This window comes from Pyxicephalus adspersus, chromosome 4, assembly GCF_032062135.1.
Source record: "Pyxicephalus adspersus chromosome 4, UCB_Pads_2.0, whole genome shotgun sequence".
Taxonomy (NCBI): domain Eukaryota; kingdom Metazoa; phylum Chordata; class Amphibia; order Anura; family Pyxicephalidae; genus Pyxicephalus; species Pyxicephalus adspersus.
Genome location: NC_092861.1, coordinates 97,069,103 through 97,090,112, shown reverse-complemented (window position 1 = coordinate 97,090,112; position 21,010 = coordinate 97,069,103). Strand labels below are relative to the sequence as shown.

At 35.3% G+C, this 21,010-nt stretch overlaps 1 protein-coding gene across 1 annotated transcript in view; it reads left to right on the top strand.

Annotated features, from left to right (window-relative positions):
- LOC140329843 (T-box transcription factor T-like) overlaps window positions 1-21,010 on the top strand; it is a 44,317-nt gene that overhangs the window by 7,084 nt on the left and 16,223 nt on the right. Inside the window, exons 3-10 of the mRNA XM_072410235.1 lie at window positions 8,797-9,018; window positions 11,759-12,023; window positions 12,610-12,744; window positions 12,952-13,013; window positions 14,319-14,377; window positions 16,259-16,435; window positions 16,802-16,934; window positions 17,307-17,570. Of these exons, the coding sequence (XP_072266336.1) occupies window positions 8,797-9,018; window positions 11,759-12,023; window positions 12,610-12,744; window positions 12,952-13,013; window positions 14,319-14,377; window positions 16,259-16,435; window positions 16,802-16,934; window positions 17,307-17,570 (1,317 nt within the window). The remainder of the gene's footprint in view (window positions 1-8,796; window positions 9,019-11,758; window positions 12,024-12,609; window positions 12,745-12,951; window positions 13,014-14,318; window positions 14,378-16,258; window positions 16,436-16,801; window positions 16,935-17,306; window positions 17,571-21,010) is intronic.

Sequence of the window (21,010 nt, the reverse complement as noted above, 5' to 3'; positions counted from 1 at the left end):
AGCGATTAGTGACGTATTTGAGTACAAAAAGAAAAATATGTTTGTTTCTTTTAGGGGTGTTTTATTTTGCTTTTAATTTATTTAGTTCAGCTACAAGTATGTCAGACTAGGAAGTGCCAGGCCATGCACAGAGGAGTGGCAAAGGCCTAAATGTTTCTGGCGCAGGCAGAGGTCGCAGCAGAGTAAGGGGGCATGTCAGCAGGAGTCACAGCGAGAGGCCTGAGCTCCCGGTGTCATCTAGCAGTCATGTCTTGACCAGCAACCCAGCGGTTCTTGATTGGTTAACTCGGTCATCACCTTCATCCCAAGTGACATCAGACACCCCCAGCCAACAGTTGGTGGGTTCATCAGACACAACCCTTAGTTGGCATGGCCCGGGAGCAGGCCCTGTGCCCTCACCTGTCCTCAACCTGCCTCTGTCCTTTGCTGTTCCCTCAGCCACAGAAGTATTGTATGCTGTGGGCTCAGCTCCACTATACAGCGAGGACGAGCTAGTAGAGGACAGTCAGCAGCTACTGCCCAGCCAAGATTTGGGGGAGACATCCGCCGCTTCCTCCGCTAGGTCCCATCAGAATTGGCTTATAATTTGGTAGCCAAAAACAGGAGTGGGTACAAAACACAGAAGACATGCAAATATTCCATTCACGTGTCATCTCTGTTTTAGATCCACTCCTGTTTTTTTGGCATTAGCATAACTGATGAATTATTGAGCAAATGCTGACCAAGCGAAGGCATATGTTCCACAGACAGGATCCGTTATTTGTGGGTTATTTTTCTGATGGATCAGAGGAAGGGCAAAATAATCAGTGACGTCAACACAAACTTACTTCTGACACCCTCTCCACTCTGTCGGGGGGGCTCTACTTGTATAAGCAGTTAATAGAACAGGTTCTGTAAAAGGAGTGCGCTTCTTCTTGACGCTAACATGGACCTGTAGGGCCGAGTTCATACTTGAGTTATTTGGTCAGTTTTGGCCCCGTGACTGCCCAAATAAGTGAAGTGTGCAGTGATTCTAATAGCGACGCCTGTCATCTGCATGTCATACTGACTCACAGTTATATTTCACTACCACAGCAGACTCCCGATGCGTGTTACTGCAAGGCACAGTGTTGTACACCACTATGAAGGCTCTCTGCAGCCCGGAAATAGCCATTTTTTAACACGATTCGCCGTGAATACATTTTTTCGAAAAATTTGGCGAACCGGACGAATCAAATTTTTGAGAAATTTGCTAATTTCTACCTATAACTATAAAATGTGGACACAAAGCAACCATAAGGTCATTTAACTAGAGGCTGAATAGAGAGAGGGAGATTATAACAGTTAGAGTCTGCTTTAAATATCATTGCTAGATTTTGAGCAATCAACCCATTTTCTGCCTTTTGTAATTATTATTATTTCTAATTTTTTTGTCTTTCATTTTATTTTTGTGGTTGATTGAACAGTAGTACGTTTTAGGTGTTCTAATATCTAAACAAATCTTTTTTTGCTACAAAGTTTTTCATGGGGTGGTGTTTACATTATGATTATGATTATTTTGAAAGTCTTTGTCGTAGGAATGGATCATGAAAGATCCTTTCCAACAACAAGTCTTACTTGTGTACACAGCCTTTGTTCCTGGTTAATTTGGGCCTAGCCCTGCTCATTAAATCATTAATGTACTTTTGCAGGCCAAATATATAATACTATGTTATCTTCAGTGTCTAAAATCTTGTAGATAAACCCTTCCTACTCTCCATTCCTGGTCAGTTTTGCACTGCTGCCTCTTCTTTTTTGTTTGGCATCACTGAGAACAGTGACAATCTCAGCAAACTACTGGCCATTTTATATATGCCAGTCAAAAAATTTAACAATTTGGTAAAATTTAAGCTAATTGTACATTGGTGTGCTACTGTATGTAAGTATGAATGTATTATTGTTCTTTAACACTACAGACATTCTCCAAGAATGCTTTTTAAAGGATTTCCCACATGGCAGTGCCAAGTTTGTTAAACCATTTTGACAGTAAACTAGATTAAATTAGACAAAAGCCTATTAGCATTAAAAATGGCCAGAAAAGAACAAAACAACTTGCACCACTATATTTCATCAGTTCACTGAACACTTCTTAAACAGTCAGATTAGTCCACCATTGGTGATATCCAATATAAATACTGACCTTGCAAAATGTTCTGTATCTAGCAGCAGGTAGTTTATTATCTGTTCCTACTGCCAGTAGATCTATTATTTTTTTGTGTTGAGGTGGCAACACGGCTTCTGAAGTGAAATTCTAACTGTTTACAGCTATTACTTTTTATGTCATTTCAGCAACCTCAGCAACTTTTTTTCAATTAGAAAGTCATATAAAGCCTTATGAAAAAAAGCTAATAAGTTGCAAGTGCACCCTCCAGTGTAATACAGTTTCTCCCAAGCCTTGAAACTGTCACATGTGCTTGACAGTGTGGCCTGATGCACTATTACAATGGAAATTCAGAGAATCAAAAGATTTTTTTCCTGATTTTAGATAGCTTGGGCTTAGAATCCTTTTCAGGTTTCATTTCTTTTTGGAGCTCCCCTCAAGAGACTAGGGCTAGGTACACGTGTGCAATAATTATCGTTAGAAACAAATGAATAATGACTGATTAATAATTATTTTGAACGAACGTATAGTGCAAGATTCTGTACATGCTGTAACAATATGATCATTCAAATATAATCCACCAATAACTAAATTTGATCATTGAACGATGCAGGAAGTGACGTGTAGCAGAGAAAGAGTACCACAGAACCATTCACGATTACTGAACGACCATACACACAATAGATAGCGAACGATCGTCGCCCAATCAGATCCACCGGGACGGTCATTCATTTCCAGCGACATTCCTTGTTCATCGGCGTTGTTGGCCAGCCGTAGTGCACTTTTTTGTTAATGATTATCAGACAATTGGTTGTTAATCGTTGGTTTCCAACAATAATTATTGAACGTGTGTACATAGCTTTACCCTCAATTCTTCTTTACCAGTCAGGAAGCGACAAGATCTCTCTAGAAGCAACACAAACAGACATAAAAAAATCTTTAGTAGATTAGACAAAGGCCAGAACCTTTCTCATTTTTTATTGCTGTCTGTATTCTTGTTCTTGCAGATTTCTCCTTTACTTCCTGACTGGTGAAACTGTTATCACCATGACAGTAAATGAGGGGAAATCTCTTTAATGGAGCACTGGGCATCTGCACAATTCAACAAGGGTTCTAGTCTCTCCATTTTTCCTATTTTAACCAAAATAGGATCATACCATTACATTTGCCAGCACCGTTATTTTGAAATTGTGGGAGATTTAGCAGCCAAAGCACTTCTTTGGTCGTCTTCATTGGCCAAGTCAAGATAAAATTAATAATAAAAATTAAACATTCAAAAGTGTTTACAAATCATTATATTATAATAGAAATAAAAATTACAAAAATAGGTAAATAAATAAAGGCAACCTTATCTGTACATACCTCACACATTACCACACAATGGGAAAAATATTTCCAGGGTCTGATCACTTTGTAAATTGATGAGCTATAAATCTTTTGAAGCAGGATCTCCGGATAATTTAAGGTACCACAGTTACTTGCTGTTTTGAGAGTGAAAACGCTTTTAAGGCTTGGAATAATTGGTTTTTGACACAACCTCAACTTTAAAATCCTCCCCAACATTGGAAATTATGTTCTGTTTGTGTGAACTAAAATCAAATTGATCAAAGGGGTGGGGGTGTTAAAAAAAAGGTTTTTGATCTTCTTTATGTGTTTGTGCTTGTTTCACTGCATAAATATTTTATCTACATAAATATTTTCAAACAATAGCAGAAATATAAATAATACTGCAAAAGTAGCAAAGGAAGGTTTACTCAAAGGCATTTTTAACATGTCCAAACAGAAGGCTAATTTCATCAAACTTTTGCTGAAAACAGAATTGGTAATTTCAGAGCAAAATTATTTTTACTTCACATGCCTATATGTAAACACTTAAATCCACATTCTGCCCTTCAGTTGATGATACTTTGTCCAATGCAAAGCAGGTGTGTTGCCTTGCTTTCACTCAAATTAAAAAAATGTATAAAATTCTTCATTTATGTTTAGATAAAACAAATAAATAGCAATTTTATTTTAACATGGTTAAATAATTGAAGGTAATATTTACACTTTTTTAAGTTAAGATTTCAGAATATTTTCATAAATCTATTTATAAACCAGGGAATCAGACATTCCTTCAAACATTTCCTCATTAGAATCTTCCAGGTCCATGTGTTTCATTTGGAGTAATTGCCTCCCACCAGAGAATGTTTCAGGGAATGTTAGATTCCCTGTTTTATAAATAGAGCCCTTGTTTGTGTGTCACATATTTTATGCAGTTAATAAATTATATCATTTTTTCAGTGGTTACTATTTTCTTTTTTCTACCCCGTTTTTAAATATGAATGCTTTCTTCCTGGATGAACTATACACAATATATGTCTTTTCTGGAGTAATAATATTTTTAGATTATACTGGCATGTTTAATGCAGAATTAATCTGATATGTAATTTTCTAAAGGTTGACCACTGATTTTTAAATTCCCTTTTAGTATATTAAGTAGTATATTAAATTGAATAAACTTATTCAGTATATAATATTATATATAAAACTTCTAAGAATACTTATTTTCACTTATTTTCCCCCCAAAAATCCAAAATGATAGATTTAAAGGAAAAGGATGTAAACCAGTGACATAGAGAGAAGCACATTTTTGTAGAAAAGCAAGAGAAAAGAGTGTTTTATTTAGGAGGAAGGAAATGCACTTCTTAGGTGTAATTAGAGTCTGTTTTCTAAATGGTGAAGTGCCCCAAAGTTCATTGTTATTCACCATTGTTGTTGACACTTTTGAGAAAAAGTATAGCTATAGCACATCCAATGTTTGTCTGCGTTAAAAAGACATTGCAGTAGATCTCTAACATTAGATTCCTTTAAGGCAGACATCCCCTATTTTCTCATGCCCGGAAAAATGAAGTGTTATGAATACATAATTTCACGTTTATACATAACAAGTTCTCAATGATAACTTAAAACTTTTTTTGGGAGTGAGGTTTTTAAACCCCATTTTTGTTGCTGTCTGTGGTACCATTTGTAAGATTCCTTACCAGTTGTGGGCATAGGCAACAGCTAGCCCTTGTGCAAAACTGGCTTGTGGCCCCCCTTCCCTTTCTCTTTTCCTCTTTTCTTTTGCCATTCATCTCTCTCCCTACCCCCCTCCATTTAACCCCCTTTCTTCTCGCTTCTTCCCCTTTTGAACACCACACCCCAATCTATCTTTCCCTATATCTTCTCTTTTTTGCCATTCTTCTCTCTCTCCCTCTCTCTTTCTACCCCCCTGCTTCTCTCCCTTTTTTTTTATTTCTCCCCCCCACCCAAAAAAAACATGCACCCCAATCCCTATCTTTATCTCTCCCTCTCTTTTCTTTCTTCCTCACTCTTTTTTCTCATTCTATTCTTCCTTGTTTCCAACCTGAAGCTGATAGGTACTTGCAGGTCTGTGTGTGCAGGGCTCTAAGGGCATGTAGTCTTCATCCAAAAGGGGTTCTGCAACAACTCGAACAGTCCTTGCCTGCAAGCCCCCCCTCTGGGGGCCTTTGTGCAGCTGCACCACCATGGCTGCCCCTCTCCTTATCATATTTTGCTGTGCTGACCACTGTCCTAAGCATAAGAAACAATTTTACTTTGAACACAAATCTTTCAATGGGTTCACTTGTTCCGATGACCGCTTGCTAAGAGAAAATTTTGTCCTGCTTGCTGTTGTGTGGCTTGTTTAATATGTCCTGCTTACATTTGTTAATATTTGTCCTGCTTACCAATGACTGTGGTTTGTTTATATATGTATCCAGTTCCCTGTTTGCTGCTTATGTAGATATATATTGGCCACATATGTTGGCTTTTTTCTGTAATATATTATGTATCATTATATATGTACATGCTTTGAGAAAAGAATGTATAACTAACAGAAAATTGTCTTTTTCCTGATTTTAACTTTTTTTGCAATCTTGTTATATGAAGACTCAAATAAAAAGGGGAAAGAGTTTGCCCCCAGAGTCCTTCCTACATTTGTTGAACCTCCTAAAACCCATGATGCATGAATTTTCTAGTAGTAGAGAAAGGTATAACAGTAGTACAGTTAGCTCTTTTTTGTTTGCTTGTTTGGAAGATTGTTCCTTTTTTCCTATCCCAGGGGTAACATTTTCACTAGTACAGAAACCGAGAGGAAATCTCTCTAATGAGACACAGTGGTAATAAAGACAATTTAACTGTCAGGAAGTGAAAGAGTTAAGCTGGGTACACACATGCAATAATTGTCATTGGAAAGGATCTTTCACAATCCTTTTCAGCGACTAAGGACTGCAGGATGCATGAGCAAGTGCTGTACATACAGCTCTGTTCTGCTCTATGGAGAGGGGAGGGGCCCCCCTTTGATTTTATTACAATTGTTCTTCGTCCATCGTACATGAATCCGCCAGGATGGTCGTTTGGACGATGGACGGCGGGCGCTGTACATACACCAGATTTTCGTACGATATCGGGTCTGAGCCGATTATCAGCTGAGAACCATTGGACGTGTGTACGTAGCCTAACAATCTCTGTTGTCTGTGTTAACACTAGAGTTTTCCTTTACCTTACTGCTGCGTTTTCAGTAGCACTGCAAAGGCCTGAGTGCTAACCTCCAAGCCATTGTGCTGCACAGCTGGGTAAAGGAAGGAATTAATCTTGACTTAGGGCGGGGGAAGGCTTCAATTACTCTTTGGGCCTGATTTATTAAAGCTCTTCAAGGCGAGAGAAAATAGACTATCATGGAAGAACCTAGGTAATCCAGTAAACCTGAAATAGATCTGGTCTGGGTGATTCAGCAAACATGGAATGGACTTCTTAAAATCACTTGCTATTTGCTAGCAAATGTTTTGAATCCTGGACCAGATCCATTCCAGGTTTGCTGTATCACCCAGCTTCACTAATGAAAGTGTATCCCCTCCAGCCTAGGGGAGCTTTCATAAATCAGGCCCATTGTGTTCAAACAATAGAGAGTGTTCACCTAAATATACAATCATGTAAGTGGGAAATTAAAAAAAAATGGATATTTGCTAGCAGATGATTGGTTATTTGATGAAAACACAGTTTCACCTTTTTTCCTGACATTTGCTTTACTAAGTGAACATTAACTAGTCGTTAAGTAAAATAAACCTCTAAGTGAACAGATTAATTTTATTGATAGGTGAACATTCACTTAGCAAAATTTACATTTAATTTGCTAATTAAACATTTCTTCCCCCATAAAGTAGTTACATACCCATATAGTACAAGTGCAGGACATAAACAGAGTCAGTTGTAGTCATGATAAAAGCACAACACATGGGTTATGGGTTTAGGCATAGTTTCTTATCAGCAAACTGTACACTGGACAGATCATTGCCATATCATATTTATTACTGCAACTTCTAACATAAAGGATAGTGGTAGTTAAACATGGAAAGCAAAATCATAGCTGCTACACTACATTTCTTTTTATCTCCAGCATGTGTCTAAAGAGGCTGGGAATGTTTAAAGAGATCCTGTTGAACAGTTTCCTGTCCATTGTCACCTTCCTCCTGCTATTCACAAATTCTCACAGAAAGTAATAAAGCACTCCCCCAACATACAACACAGACACTACCAGTAAATCTTCTTTCACACACAAATATGAGAGTTTGGCATGTACAAACAAGAACTTTCTCATACTTAGTATTACCTAGTTTTGTAAAGTTGAAATGAGCTACTCCAACATATTGATTTTTAACAGTTCAACATATTCAACCTTATCATGAACTAGTTGTAGTTTAAATTTACAAAATAATCGATTTTTGTAAGCATTTAAGGAACGTTTTTGCCATATACCGAAATACACACAAATAACTAATCATGTAAAAAAACATTTTTGGTAAATCTATCAATACCCATATCAACATTAAAATAGGTTCGTACATTCATATAGTCATATCCATAATTAATTATTATATGCAGTATCCGTCTACAGCTTTGACCATCTATGCAGCTGTTGTAAAACTACAGAGATCAAATATTAGGGATATTAGGTCCCTTTATTTTTACTTTACATTACATAGCATAATAACATAAATTTTAAAAGGAAAGGTAACAATTTAGATAGATTGTGAGCTCTTCCAAGGGACAGTTAGTGACATAATGCAGTAAGCATAATATGTTGGTGCTATAAAAATAATTGTATAAAGCGCAGTGCTGGCCTTTTAAACTTTGGATATATTTTTATTAAACTCTTTCCCTCCCACAAAAGGGAATTTAAATTAAAAAAATTTGACTAGGTATTATCCTTGTTTTATTGAAAACAGGTTATTTGGCCTCACACACCATTTTCTCACTGCTCCAGAGCTCTTTGATCAAGGTGCAAACATTTGCAGATTTGCATAAAGTGCCTCTGACTTGCAATTAACTTCAGAAGACTATCACAGTGTGCAGGAGAGACCAATCCCAAAGCTTGTTGATAAACATCAAAGGATGCTCTAACCAATCACTAAATTATTTACCCTGCTAGTGATGTCACCAATCTAAAGCCTGCCTATTTAATGGAAAGTAATGTAATGAAATCCTGATTAGTTAAACGTCTACTGACACATATCCCTATCTCTGGATTTTCTATCTCCAAAGACATTAACATCTGATCATACATATTGTAAAGAACCCTGATAACACCTCTATATCTCCATTGGATCTGTTGAAGCTTTTTACTTGTGTTGAAGGAGAAAGAGTGGAGGAATGAATTTAAGTGCAACAGATAGCTGTGGTAAGAACTTGCAGTACCGGGTAGATCATCTACTCAGTGCAGTAGAAAATGAACTTCAAGCTGGGAGTGAGAAAGGTGATCCAACAGAAAGAGACCTTAAAGTTACTCTGGAGGACCAGGAACTGTGGCTGAGGTTCAAGGAGCTCACCAATGAGATGATTGTCACTAAAAATGGAAGGTAAGAGTATAAAGCCATAAACTCTCAAATACAGCTCCTTGGATATTCTTAAATACAGGATATTTTATAAAATATTATTTGAATGTTTCCTAATTAGTAAAGAATGTAACATTTCTTACATTCTCTTTTTTTATTTATTTTATACTAACAGCAGATCTGTGTTTGATTTAAAGATCAACTTTGGAAAAATAGCAAAAATAGGCATTCAATGGAATGCTGTGTTTAATGTCTAACATTAAATGGCACATATGATAAAATTATTAGCTGTTACATGTTATTAAAATATATGTAGTAACTAAACAATATGGAAATGAAGATGGATAAACTACTGATATTTTGATGTAAGTGCTGCATTGGTGTTGATTTGCTAGTGTTGAGTTGAATACTCAAAATAATATAAACAGGTATTTGTTTTTCACATGATCAGATAACTGAAATCAAGATTTTAAACTCCTTTAGTAAATCAGTCTCATAGGGCCTGATTTATTTAGGTTAAGTAAGGCTGGAGAGGATACACTTTCATCAGTGAACCTGGGTGGTCCAGTACCTGGAATGGGTTTCTTAAAGTAATTTGCTATTTGTTAGCAAATGTTTTCAATCCTGGACCAGATCTATTCCCGATTTTTTGGATCACCCAGGTTCAATGATTAAAAGTATATCCTCTCCAGTCTTGGAGAGCTTTATTAAGTCAGGCCCATCGTGTGAGTATGCTCTTTAACATATTGAGTTTTAAATGTGGCAAATTTACATAAGTAAAACTGCTCTGACAAGCCTTTAGGCATTTAGCAAATTAGCCCCTGGATATTTAAAATAGATTCTTATTTTATAAGCATACCCATTGAGAGTACGTACACATTAATGTGTTTCTAGACAGCATAAAAACACATACATTTCTCCAGTACACATGAGCTAGGTCTGCATTTTAATTCCTGTGCAATTTGTTCACATGTAGTGTGTACAGGAAACTGACCGAAATACCAATACATTTTGTAAAAAAATTTTAAAAAGTGTGTTTTTTATGTGCATTTCTAAAATGAGAGTTCATGCACTAGGGTTTATTTAGTAATGGGCTAAAAAAATCATTACTTCATTAGCTTAAGAAATATAATTAAGCTGTGAAAACTTTAACGTCATGAGAAAATTAACCAAAAACATTAATTTTTTTTATTATACAGTATTTATATAGCACCAACATATTATGCAGCACTGTATAAAGTCCATAGTCATGTCTCTAGCTATCGCTCAAAGGGGCTCACAATGTCCTCACTTCGGTAATATGTCTTTAATACCGTCTAAGGTCAATTTGGGGAGAAGCCAATTACCTAACTGCATATTTTTGGAATGTGAGAGGCAACCCCACACAAACACGAGGAGAACCTGCAAACTCTAGACAGATAGTGTCCTGGCCGCGATCTGAACCTGGGACCTAGCACTGAAAGGCCGGAGTACTTACCTCTGAGCAACAATATTAATATTGTTATTAATAATATTAAACAGAATTTATATAGCACCAACATATGACGCAGAGCTGTGCATTGAATAGGGATATATTTTTTCTTTAACTTTCCCCTGCACATAGATAATCAAAGTAAACAGAGCTTTATTTTATTTGCCATAATAATATTTACCATATAAACATTCTTTATCTCTTTATCTTTATCTCTCTTACAGTGAATTAAGTGCATTGGCTGCAAAGAAAGTTTAGGAAAGTCTACAAAAATAAACAACACAACAGTGCACAAAGAATTGATAATGTGTGTATTTACAAAAAATTAATTTGTGTATTGAGATAGCATGTGTGTACTGTAAAAAAAAAAGAAGCTATATAAATGTAAAAAAAGATGTCAGTGTTTATGAATATTTTTGCTTCAGTAGCAAATTAATTAAAGCTGCTTCCCAGTGGATGAGCATTAGTTCACCCTAAATTAATGACAAAAGAAGGCACTGAGCTGAAAGGTAATAAACAAGCAGGATAGTTAATTTCCTTTCTTACACCTCCATTTGAATCACTTAAAAGGCCTAATTTACTAAAGTCTAGCTCACACACTGCACATTAAGTTGAGCAGTTATTGGCCTCCTTTTTTGGTATAATAAATCTTTTTTTCTAATATACCTGTAGAGGTATGTGCCAATGGGAAATCAGGGCTGTGCTTAGTTGTCCCTTTTGGGATGTAACATATTATGGATGATCAATTAACAAAACATGCAAAAAAAGTACACAATTTTTCTTTAACTCCGCAATAATAATTATATATTGAAAGCATTCGTAAAACTTAGACAAAAATTCATTATTCCTTCAATTTGTATAATAATTAAATAAATATATTAGGCATATATTTAATAGTGGAAATTGGAAACATACTCATTTATTTTAATATTGCAATATCACATATTTAAGATTATTAAAGATGTGTTCTAGTATTATTATCTTAATTCCTAGTAATGATACAGCTAAAAATACATAAAACATTTTAAAAATGATTTTTCCTAAAATTAGGATTTCTAGCGCAGTAAGGACATACGTCTAATGTGTGATCCGCTGAACAAGGGGATAAGGCTTGACTTTGATGACTTTGTGATCTATATCAGATCTTATAAAAGCAATAGATTTTGCTATACATCATTATACCTTTTTCCTTCGTGCTATATCCTAATCAAGATCAGTTATTGTCTTATAAATCAATTTTGAATTGTTGTACTGTATTGTGAGTTAAACAAATGTTTTCCATATTTTTTTCAGAAGAATGTTTCCTGTGTTGAAAGTAAGTGTTTCGGGCCTGGATCCAAATGCTATGTATACTTTTCTGCTAGATTTTGTAGCAGCAGACAACCATCGGTGGAAGTATGTGAATGGTGAATGGGTGCCAGGGGGTAAACCAGAGCCTCAGGCTCCCAGCTGTGTTTATATTCACCCTGACTCTCCCAACTTTGGAGCTCACTGGATGAAAGACCCTGTTTCTTTCAGCAAAGTCAAACTCACCAATAAAATGAACAGCGGAGGCCAGGTAATAAAAATCACTTAATATAGTGTTGTGCTAAAGGGATGTGGGTGGGTGGTTGTCAATTTACGTGACAAAAAAATTTGGCCAATTTTTTATGAAAATGCAGCTAGTTAAAACTACACCAAAATTTGTTAATATATATATATATATATATATATATATATATATATATATATATATATATATATATAAATAATTAAATGTGCTGATCTATAATGGACAACAAAAACTGAAAAAACAGACGCTTGTTTTTTTTTTTAAGCCGATTACTTAATTAATTTATTTATTTTTATCCTGTGTGATTAAAATATTATAAATATTTTAAAAGCAATGTAACATGTTAATTCAATTTACTAAGGGGTAGTGAATGTGCACTTTTTACAGCTTTTATACCTTTCCCAATAGTTCCATTTAAATGTGAAATCATGCAAGGATTCGTCTTGCACATAACTGCACAATTGAAATTAATGCATGTTAACATTCTGTCCACCATTAGTAAATAAAACCCCTGAGGGTGCACTGTCCATATTTGATACATAAATGTATTGCACAGATAAAGAAAATGTAAAATATCCTAATTTTTTTTCAGATAATGTTAAACTCTTTACACAAGTATGAGCCCAGGATTCACATAGTGAGAGTTGGAGGACCCCAACGGATGATTACAAGTCATTTGTTTACCGAAACTCAGTTTATAGCTGTGACAGCCTATCAGAATGAAGATGTAAGTGGAGTTTATTACATGTTCTTTAGTAATATGGTATGCTTTTTGGTGATTGACTGAAAAGGTTGTACTTTCAGCATGTATTTAAACTGTTAATTTGTGTCTGCTTCAAACATCCTAGTGCACCTATCCTAAAGAAATTGTATTTAGTTATGGCATACCCACAGGCTATATTTTAATAAAATATTTGTTTTTTCTTTCATCCAGATTACATCTCTCAAAATAAAGCACAACCCTTTTGCAAAGGCATTTCTAGATGCTAAAGAAAGGTAACTGTTTAAAAAAAATTGTATTCAAATGATATTTAGCTGATTGCACTAGAGTATTGGAAATATAGAAATGTAATTAGAAGCTTTATAATGCACTTTCTGGGGAGAAAAGTACTTGGGGACACATATATAATGTTATCCTAACGTTAATGTTCACTGACTTTGTAATATTTTCTTCCTATGTTGGTGAGAACTTAAAATACATTTTTTAGAAATACTATTTCTTTTATTCTGTATGCTTTCCTCATGTATTGGTGGGGGGCTCTAGTTGCTCCATAACCTTTGCTTTTGCTCATTTTCAGTCGTAGTAGTATACTATTGAAAGACATACATAAAAAATTGGAGTTATTTTGTGTCAAGGAAAATTATGTGTCAAGTTTAGTTTTTTAGAGAATATTACAATGTACAAATTGTATTTAGTAAAGAAATCAGAATGTTACTATTACTGTTTGTTAGGCATCTGTTGAACTGTAAGTCACATTTTATAAGCATAGTTAGCTGACATTGCTTTCCTTTCTGTGGTTCTCATCCCACCACCTTTTATAGAATCCTTTATTGTTCATCTAAGTGGCAAAGGCAATTATTGCACTGTAATGTGTGTGTGTGTAAAATTCCAGGTATTTGACTGCACGTTTACTCTATTTGGTTTATGTGAATAGTCATCAACTCAGTCAATTTCAACTCTATAGGGGGCATACAAACATAGTACTTTGGAATGTGCCTTGGAAAGAAGATGCTGTACAGAATGTGTGGATTAGAAAAGGTTTTTTGGAAGGCACAGATAAGGAATAGCCTTGAGGTTCTGTTTAGTCATAGTAGTCAAAAATGTTAATAGATACAATTTTAAAAGGCCATTTTTCCTTGGCTTGTGATCAAGTTTACCTTTAATATTATATATTAGAATTGCTGACTTGTTATGCAGGGTAAAGATTCAAGGGTTGTTATCCTAAACTTGGCTTCTCTGTCTGGAAAATTAAAGGTATAGAACAACAACAGAAGTCTAAAAAGTCAACTTTTGAAAACATTAATGTTATATATATAAAGAGACATGAAAAAAAGTGTGATGAAGCAATAAACTTTAAAACAGTCAATCATCCTCTTTTGCCTCTAAGGAAATTATGGCTACTAATGGCTTTTGCAACCATTACAAATTGAAACTGGCTTTAAATATATCACACTACATGTTTTTAAAACATGTCAACAATGGTTGCTCCCACGGTGTGGACAGCAACTTTAATTGTACTATAAACCTTAAAATGACAATAATGCCTTCTAACTTAGAATATGTTTTTTACTCTTTAACAGAAATGATAACAAAGATCTTTTGGAAGAAGGAATTGATAGTCAGCAAGGTTTTTCACAATGTAAGTTTAATTTTTGCATTCTCTTTAGGTGATTTCTAATTAAAAGAGAAAATCAAAAAAGCAAAATGTGTTAAGCCTAATATACACAAGCAAATCTAATGTAATTTTCACACTGGACTAACCAATCTGATCAAGAGAAATTCCCATAACACTCCACACATGCCTTTGAGATTTTGACCTTCTACTTCTACTTTTCATAGATGCAATGGGCATGATTTATTAAAACTTTCCAAGACTGGAGAAGATACACTTTCAGCAGTGATGCTGGGTGATTCAGAAAACCTGAAATAAATTTCTTCAAAGTCATTTGCTATTTGTTAGCAAATATTTTCAGTCAACCACGTTCACTGATGAAAGTGAATTTATTTGCTCATTTTAGTAAAAATGCGCATTCAATGCACGCACACACTGGCTGCTCCCCACCAACCTTGTACTGTGAGTTAATCCCACCCCTCGTGCAGCAGCAGAAGAGCTGTGTCTTTGTCCATGAAGCTGTCATTATCCCCATGTGAACTCTTTCATATCTCCTACACCAAGTATCATAGAAATGAAAATTTTGAGGGTACACAGGGAACCCTTGGAGCTGATACTAAACCATTACAAGTTGCCAGATACAGGGTCACAAGCATAAAATCCTAACAACAATCAGGAATATTTTCACATTAAGGGGGCTAATTCAAGACCAGGGTCCCTAAATTGAGTTTGCATGTCAGAGACCCCTGGGGAACATTACCAAATAAATGAGCATTAGAGTACTGTCATTTTGCTCTGTGCTGTGGTGCCCCAAATATATACTTGCTCGTTCATAAAACTTTAAGGCTGCGTTCAGAATGCAAGTGGAGGACTCTAATGGCTAACCCCCACTAAAATGTCATCACTATGGCGCCATTATAAGATATGAACAACTATACCAATCATACCGTGCTGCCCTGTCACACATACGGTAGCTGGCCACTTTACTCCTCTGATCCCCAGTTTCTCTAACAGTAGAGAAAGGGAAATATAGGATACATGGATGACTCTTGTGGCTAGCCCCTCAACTAAAATGTTATCATTCCCACCCTACCATGGTGCTCTGTCACATATAAAGTACCTCTTCTGTTCTTTGAATCTAAATTTCCCATAAAAGGGGAGCTGTAGGTATATTAAAATGTAGGATAAGTAGGACTCTTGAGGCTAACTCCCCCAAAAATTTTCCTGCTGTTGTGCCATCACAAGATAAAAAAAACTATAGCTATTATACCTTGCTACCTTGTCACACATATCTGGCCACTTACCTTCTGTGAACCCTAACTTTTTAGAAATGGGAAGATGTAAGGACATGTACCCCTTGGCTATCTGTCACATGAATTCCATGTCTCTGGAAGTATCCATTGCAGAGATTTTGGGGTACAAAGATAGTTAGCCCTATAACTGAAAGGGTGCATTGTATGGTGTAGTTTCTGCTTTCTGCTACAGAAATGATGAGCGGGAAGCAATATTTGACCGGCGAGCACTGTATCATAGCTTTAGTTTTCGATCTCTCATTAATAAAATGAGCATCAAATGGTGAGTGCAGAAATTCTTGATTTGTCATCTCGTTTATTTGATGCATGTACAATATGGTAGTGAGAAACATTATTAAAACTATTGTAGTTTTAAACATACATCTTTAATGTTTGTTTGCATTGTGGCCTGCAAGTTTTATCCCAATGTCAACAGTGGCCTCCAGATGAAGAAAGGTTTGGCACCACTGGTTTAAAGCATGTTATTTTGTGACCTATCAATTTTTAGGAGGTTGCTGATATATAAGGGTTCTATTTATTCTATTTCTGTTCAAGCAGCGTATGAAGCAGTATCAAGCAGTGTGTAAAGCAACCAATTTCTGTTTACTTTCTTCAGTAGGCAGCTGGCTGATTCCTGGCACTGGATCACTGTGCGCACCAGCTACTCCACACTCTCAGATTGTAGCCCCAATATCTCTTTCTTCTTCCCATGGCTGTGATAGATATTCCTCTTTGCGGAACCACCGTTCTACTCCATACCCCAGCCCATATTCTCACAGAAATAATTCTCCAAGTAAGTTTAGAAAACCTAAAGATGATCAGTTTGATGCTAATGTGTTTGGTGCTTTAGAGTGCTAAGAAATGTGCTTTAGAAATGTATAAACTTTTGGGAAAAGATGTGCAGTGATGTAACAGACCCTGGGTTATAATTGTAAAGCAAACTGGACTAACCTTAAACTGGATAACCTTAAAAATCAAATTAATTGCAGGAGAAATTTTACTTGATATAAATGTTAGTATGCAAATCAGAACAATTACTGATAGATTTCCTCTATGCCGATTGGGCAAGCTGATCTTCCTAATTTACTACCAGCATACCAAATAAAATGTTAATGTTATTACCGCTATTTGCTTACATATTTTTTTCCCTGTTTTGTAGCAAGCATATCTGATAATTCAACCACTTGCCTGTCTATGCTCCAGTCACACGACAACTGGTCTAGCCTCCAAATGACAGCCCATACAGGAATGTTACCAATGACTCACAACAATGGAACTTCAAGCAACTCCAGGTAAATGATTTGATTCTGTCTAATGATTGGTTAACTACGTTAAGAATCTTCAAAGGAATCAATGCATGAATATTAATTTTAATTACCAAATCATGTGAAAGGATTCTTCATATGGCTGGGTATTCAAAGTGACCAAGAATTTGCCTTTCAACTGGATAAATGAAGTAAATATTTGCAGATATTTTTTCAAAATTAATTTTAGTAAATCAGCCTACCTGCATCTATTTCACTTCTATTCATTTCATTTTATTCAATTCTATTTTTAAACATTTAAATTGTATTGTGGCTAATACTCATAAAAAGTTTGAACTTGCCTTACAGATAATTATCATCAGTAATATACTAACGTATGCATTATATTTTGTTTTGCAGTCAGTATCCTAGTTTGTGGTCAGTGAGCAACAGCGCTATTACATCAGTGTCTCAATCTGGGGGAATTTCTAATGGTATGGCATCTCAGTATCTAAGGGGTTCTCCAGCACACTATCAATCTTTTTCACATGGAGTACCTTCACCATCCTCAGGATCTCCTCTTTATGATCATGGGGCCACTACAGAAATCACAGACAATCAATTTGAAGTCACAAATCATTCAAGGTTATCATCCTCATGGACAGCAGTTACACCAAATTCAATGTAAGCTAAAAGCTTGTTTGACTTCTCAAAAAAAAATCTAAATAAATTAAGTACTGGTGTATGGGCCCATCATGAAAAGAACACCTGAGGAATCCTAAAGATGCCTCAAAAAACACAACAAGGGGTTCCATCACAGGTTCATAAGACTTCTGAAGTAACCGTTAACCTAGAAAAATACTGTGTTGTTTGAAATTTTAAATGGCAGTGAGGATGGAACTGTCTTACAATGGACCCTGTACATTTATTGTATAATTGCATTAACACAAAACAACTATATTGGCAGTCATAGGCCAGCATTAGCAAGAGGAAGAATGTTTACCATAATATAATAATGGAATTAGTGATAATTATTTACATATTTCTAAATACAAAAAGAAGAATGCACCAAATGTAGTTAAAAGTAATCACATTTTGCATCAGAAAATTACATTTAATTTTAAATAATATATAATTAAATGTTTGGTCAATTGTTTAAGCCACAAAAACATGCAAAATATCTATTTAAAGTGCATGAAGCAAAATGGATAGTACCACAGATGTTATGGAGTTCAGAAACTTTTAACAGAAAACCTGGTAAAAACAAAGAGGTGGGTTGGCATTGCTGGCCTTTTTTTCAAACATGTCTGGGTGGCAAATAGGTATATTGGCTCACTTTTTGTGATATTTACCTAAAACTGATATGCAAATGAGTTCTGACTTGAAGTCTGTGTCTGGGCAGAAAAAAACAAACAAACACAGTACATCTCTTTAATACGTGCCAACGTCTAAATGTGTTTGCTTAACAAGCTGCAAATACAAAATAATACATGTTGACTACTCATCCCCAACATACAACATGTGTTATGTACTTGTAGCATTTTTAAAAAGGAAAAAAATAGGAAAATGTGCATATATCACTGACATCCACTGACTGACTTCTTTACCCTGACATTGACTTTACTTTCTGCATACTTTTTCCAGGTCAGGGACTCGGAAAGTATTAAAAAAAGATGCTGTCAGGATTTTTTAAAGATCCTTGGTAACAAAAGCCCACCTATGCTAGTTTAATAGATGTTCTGGAAAAAAAATTAACATTTTAATTTAGCATGTTTAATGTCTTGTTTATGTGTATTGATTTTCATGTTATTTAAAGTTACACATTGGTACCTATATGGCACCAAGAATGCTTAAAAAGTTTTTCCTTGTTAACTAACCCCAGTGTAATGTGTGTGTGTGTGTGTGTGGGGGGGGGGGTACTTGAAATCAAAACTCAAGGGGTTCTGTCACAGGTTCGTAAGAATGCTGCAATAAGCATTACCATGAACAAAATACTGTGTTGTTTGAAATTTTAAATGCCGGTAAGGATGGAAGTGTCGCACATGGACCCTGTACTTTTATTGTATTTATAAGCAGAAAACAACCATGTTGGCAATCTTAGTCTGGCATTAGCAATTCGAAGAATGATCTCCATAATATATTGATGGAATCAGTCATAATTACCTACGTTTTTATAAATACACAAAGAATGCAACAAATGCAGTGAAAAGGTATTACATTTTGCATCAAAAAATTAAATTTAATAATTAAATGTTTGGTCAATTATTTAAGTCACAAAAACATGCCAAATATCTATTTTAAGTGATTGAAGCCAAATGGATTGTAACACAGATGTAATTGATTATAAAAAAAAACCAAAGAGTTGGGTTAGCATTGCTGGCCTTTTGTTCAAAATGCCTGGGTGGCAAGCTGCTAATAGTTTAGTCCTTTTTGTGATATTGACCTAAAACTATTATGCAAATGAATTCTGACTTGAAGTGTAAGTCAGGACAGAAAAAAAACACAGTACATCCCTGTAATATTTGTAGAAATCTACATGTTTTTGTTTAACAAGCTGCAAATACAAAAAATACCTGTTGACTACTCATCCCAAACATAAAATTTTATTTGTATATGTGACATTTTTAAAAGGGAAACATTTTTATACATTGCTGAAATTTACTGACTGAATTCTTTACTCGGAAAGTATTAAAAAAAGATGCTGTAAGGATTTTTAAAAGATGCTTGGTAACAAAAACCCACTTTTTTGTTCAATGAAGGATTCTTTAAATGCTAGTTTAATAGATGTTCTGGAAAATGAAATTTTAATTTAGCATGTTTAATGTCTTGTACTTTGTATTGATTTTCAAGTTCTTGAAAAAAAGTTATACATTAGTACTCAAATGGCACTAAAAATCTGTGGGGGTGGGGCGGGGGTTACTTAAGTGAAGTGATTTTTTTGTACATACTTCTTAATAACATAAAAAGCTTCACTTCACATCATCCTATTTTCCTTTATGAAATCACACCTGTACTGCATGTAAAAAAAGCAAATGTAGTTTTGGGAAAAATTTCTTACTGAATCATCACAATCTCACAAGAAGCATTAGTTGTACGCATTAGTATTTTCCCCCCTGAACCCCCCCCCCCTCTACCCTTCAGAATTGTACAAAGTAGTAACAAAGTGCACAAATAAACAGAGATATAGATGAAATACATGTTAATGTTTATGTTGTCTTGTGGAGAACTGAGTGTAGCTTGTTATTGTGAAACTTACTTTGCTATTTATATTCGAAAAGATTACTATCCTGGTTGATTGTATTGTTTATGTTAAAGTATGCTGAAAGACAATCAAATAAATGCTTTTAACTGCCTCATGAAATATGTATTATTTATAACCATTTTTTGTTGTCATTTCTTTATAGTGAAACTGAAATTTATTTTTAAGTAGTTATATATATTATATTATTATAGTAGTTATATATATAAATTATTATATATATAATTATATATTTTTTTTTAATACAATCACTTAAGGGGAGACTAATTCACTGGTCAACAAACATTTTCCTGCCAAACAGATTAAAGTCATTTTAGGTTATGTTTGATGCACAGGCCCTGATTCACCATGCAAAATCGGAGGTTCGGTCGCGCATTTGTATTCGCGATCCAAAATCATAAGCCTTCGCTCAATTCACCAACTGAATTTCAGGCGCTGGCGTATTCGCGTGGAAGTTAGTAACAGAAATGATCTCGCTGCTGGAGCCGCGCATCCCCCGCAGTTTTACACTGGCGAGCTTGCATTAAAAGTCACTGTTCCCCTAAAAAAGCATTCTTTCTAATGGCACACACATTACCCTTAGCCGTAATAAAAATGTGCTGTTCAAATGTTGAAAACATCTATATGCGCTAAGAAAAAAGCATATTTTAAAATGACTTATTTCTTTCCTGTTGGGCAAGAGTTAACTGAGCTCAGCTGCTCTACATAGGCACCTATCTAAACGCTTACGATGCCTGATCAGAGGAGCCGCCTGGGGGTAAATCTTGCAGCTTTCCGCGGGCGAAACCTCGGCTTTGCCATCGGACTAGATTTTCCCACAAAAGTCACAAGCACACACACGTTCTTGTTTGCTTCTATACACACA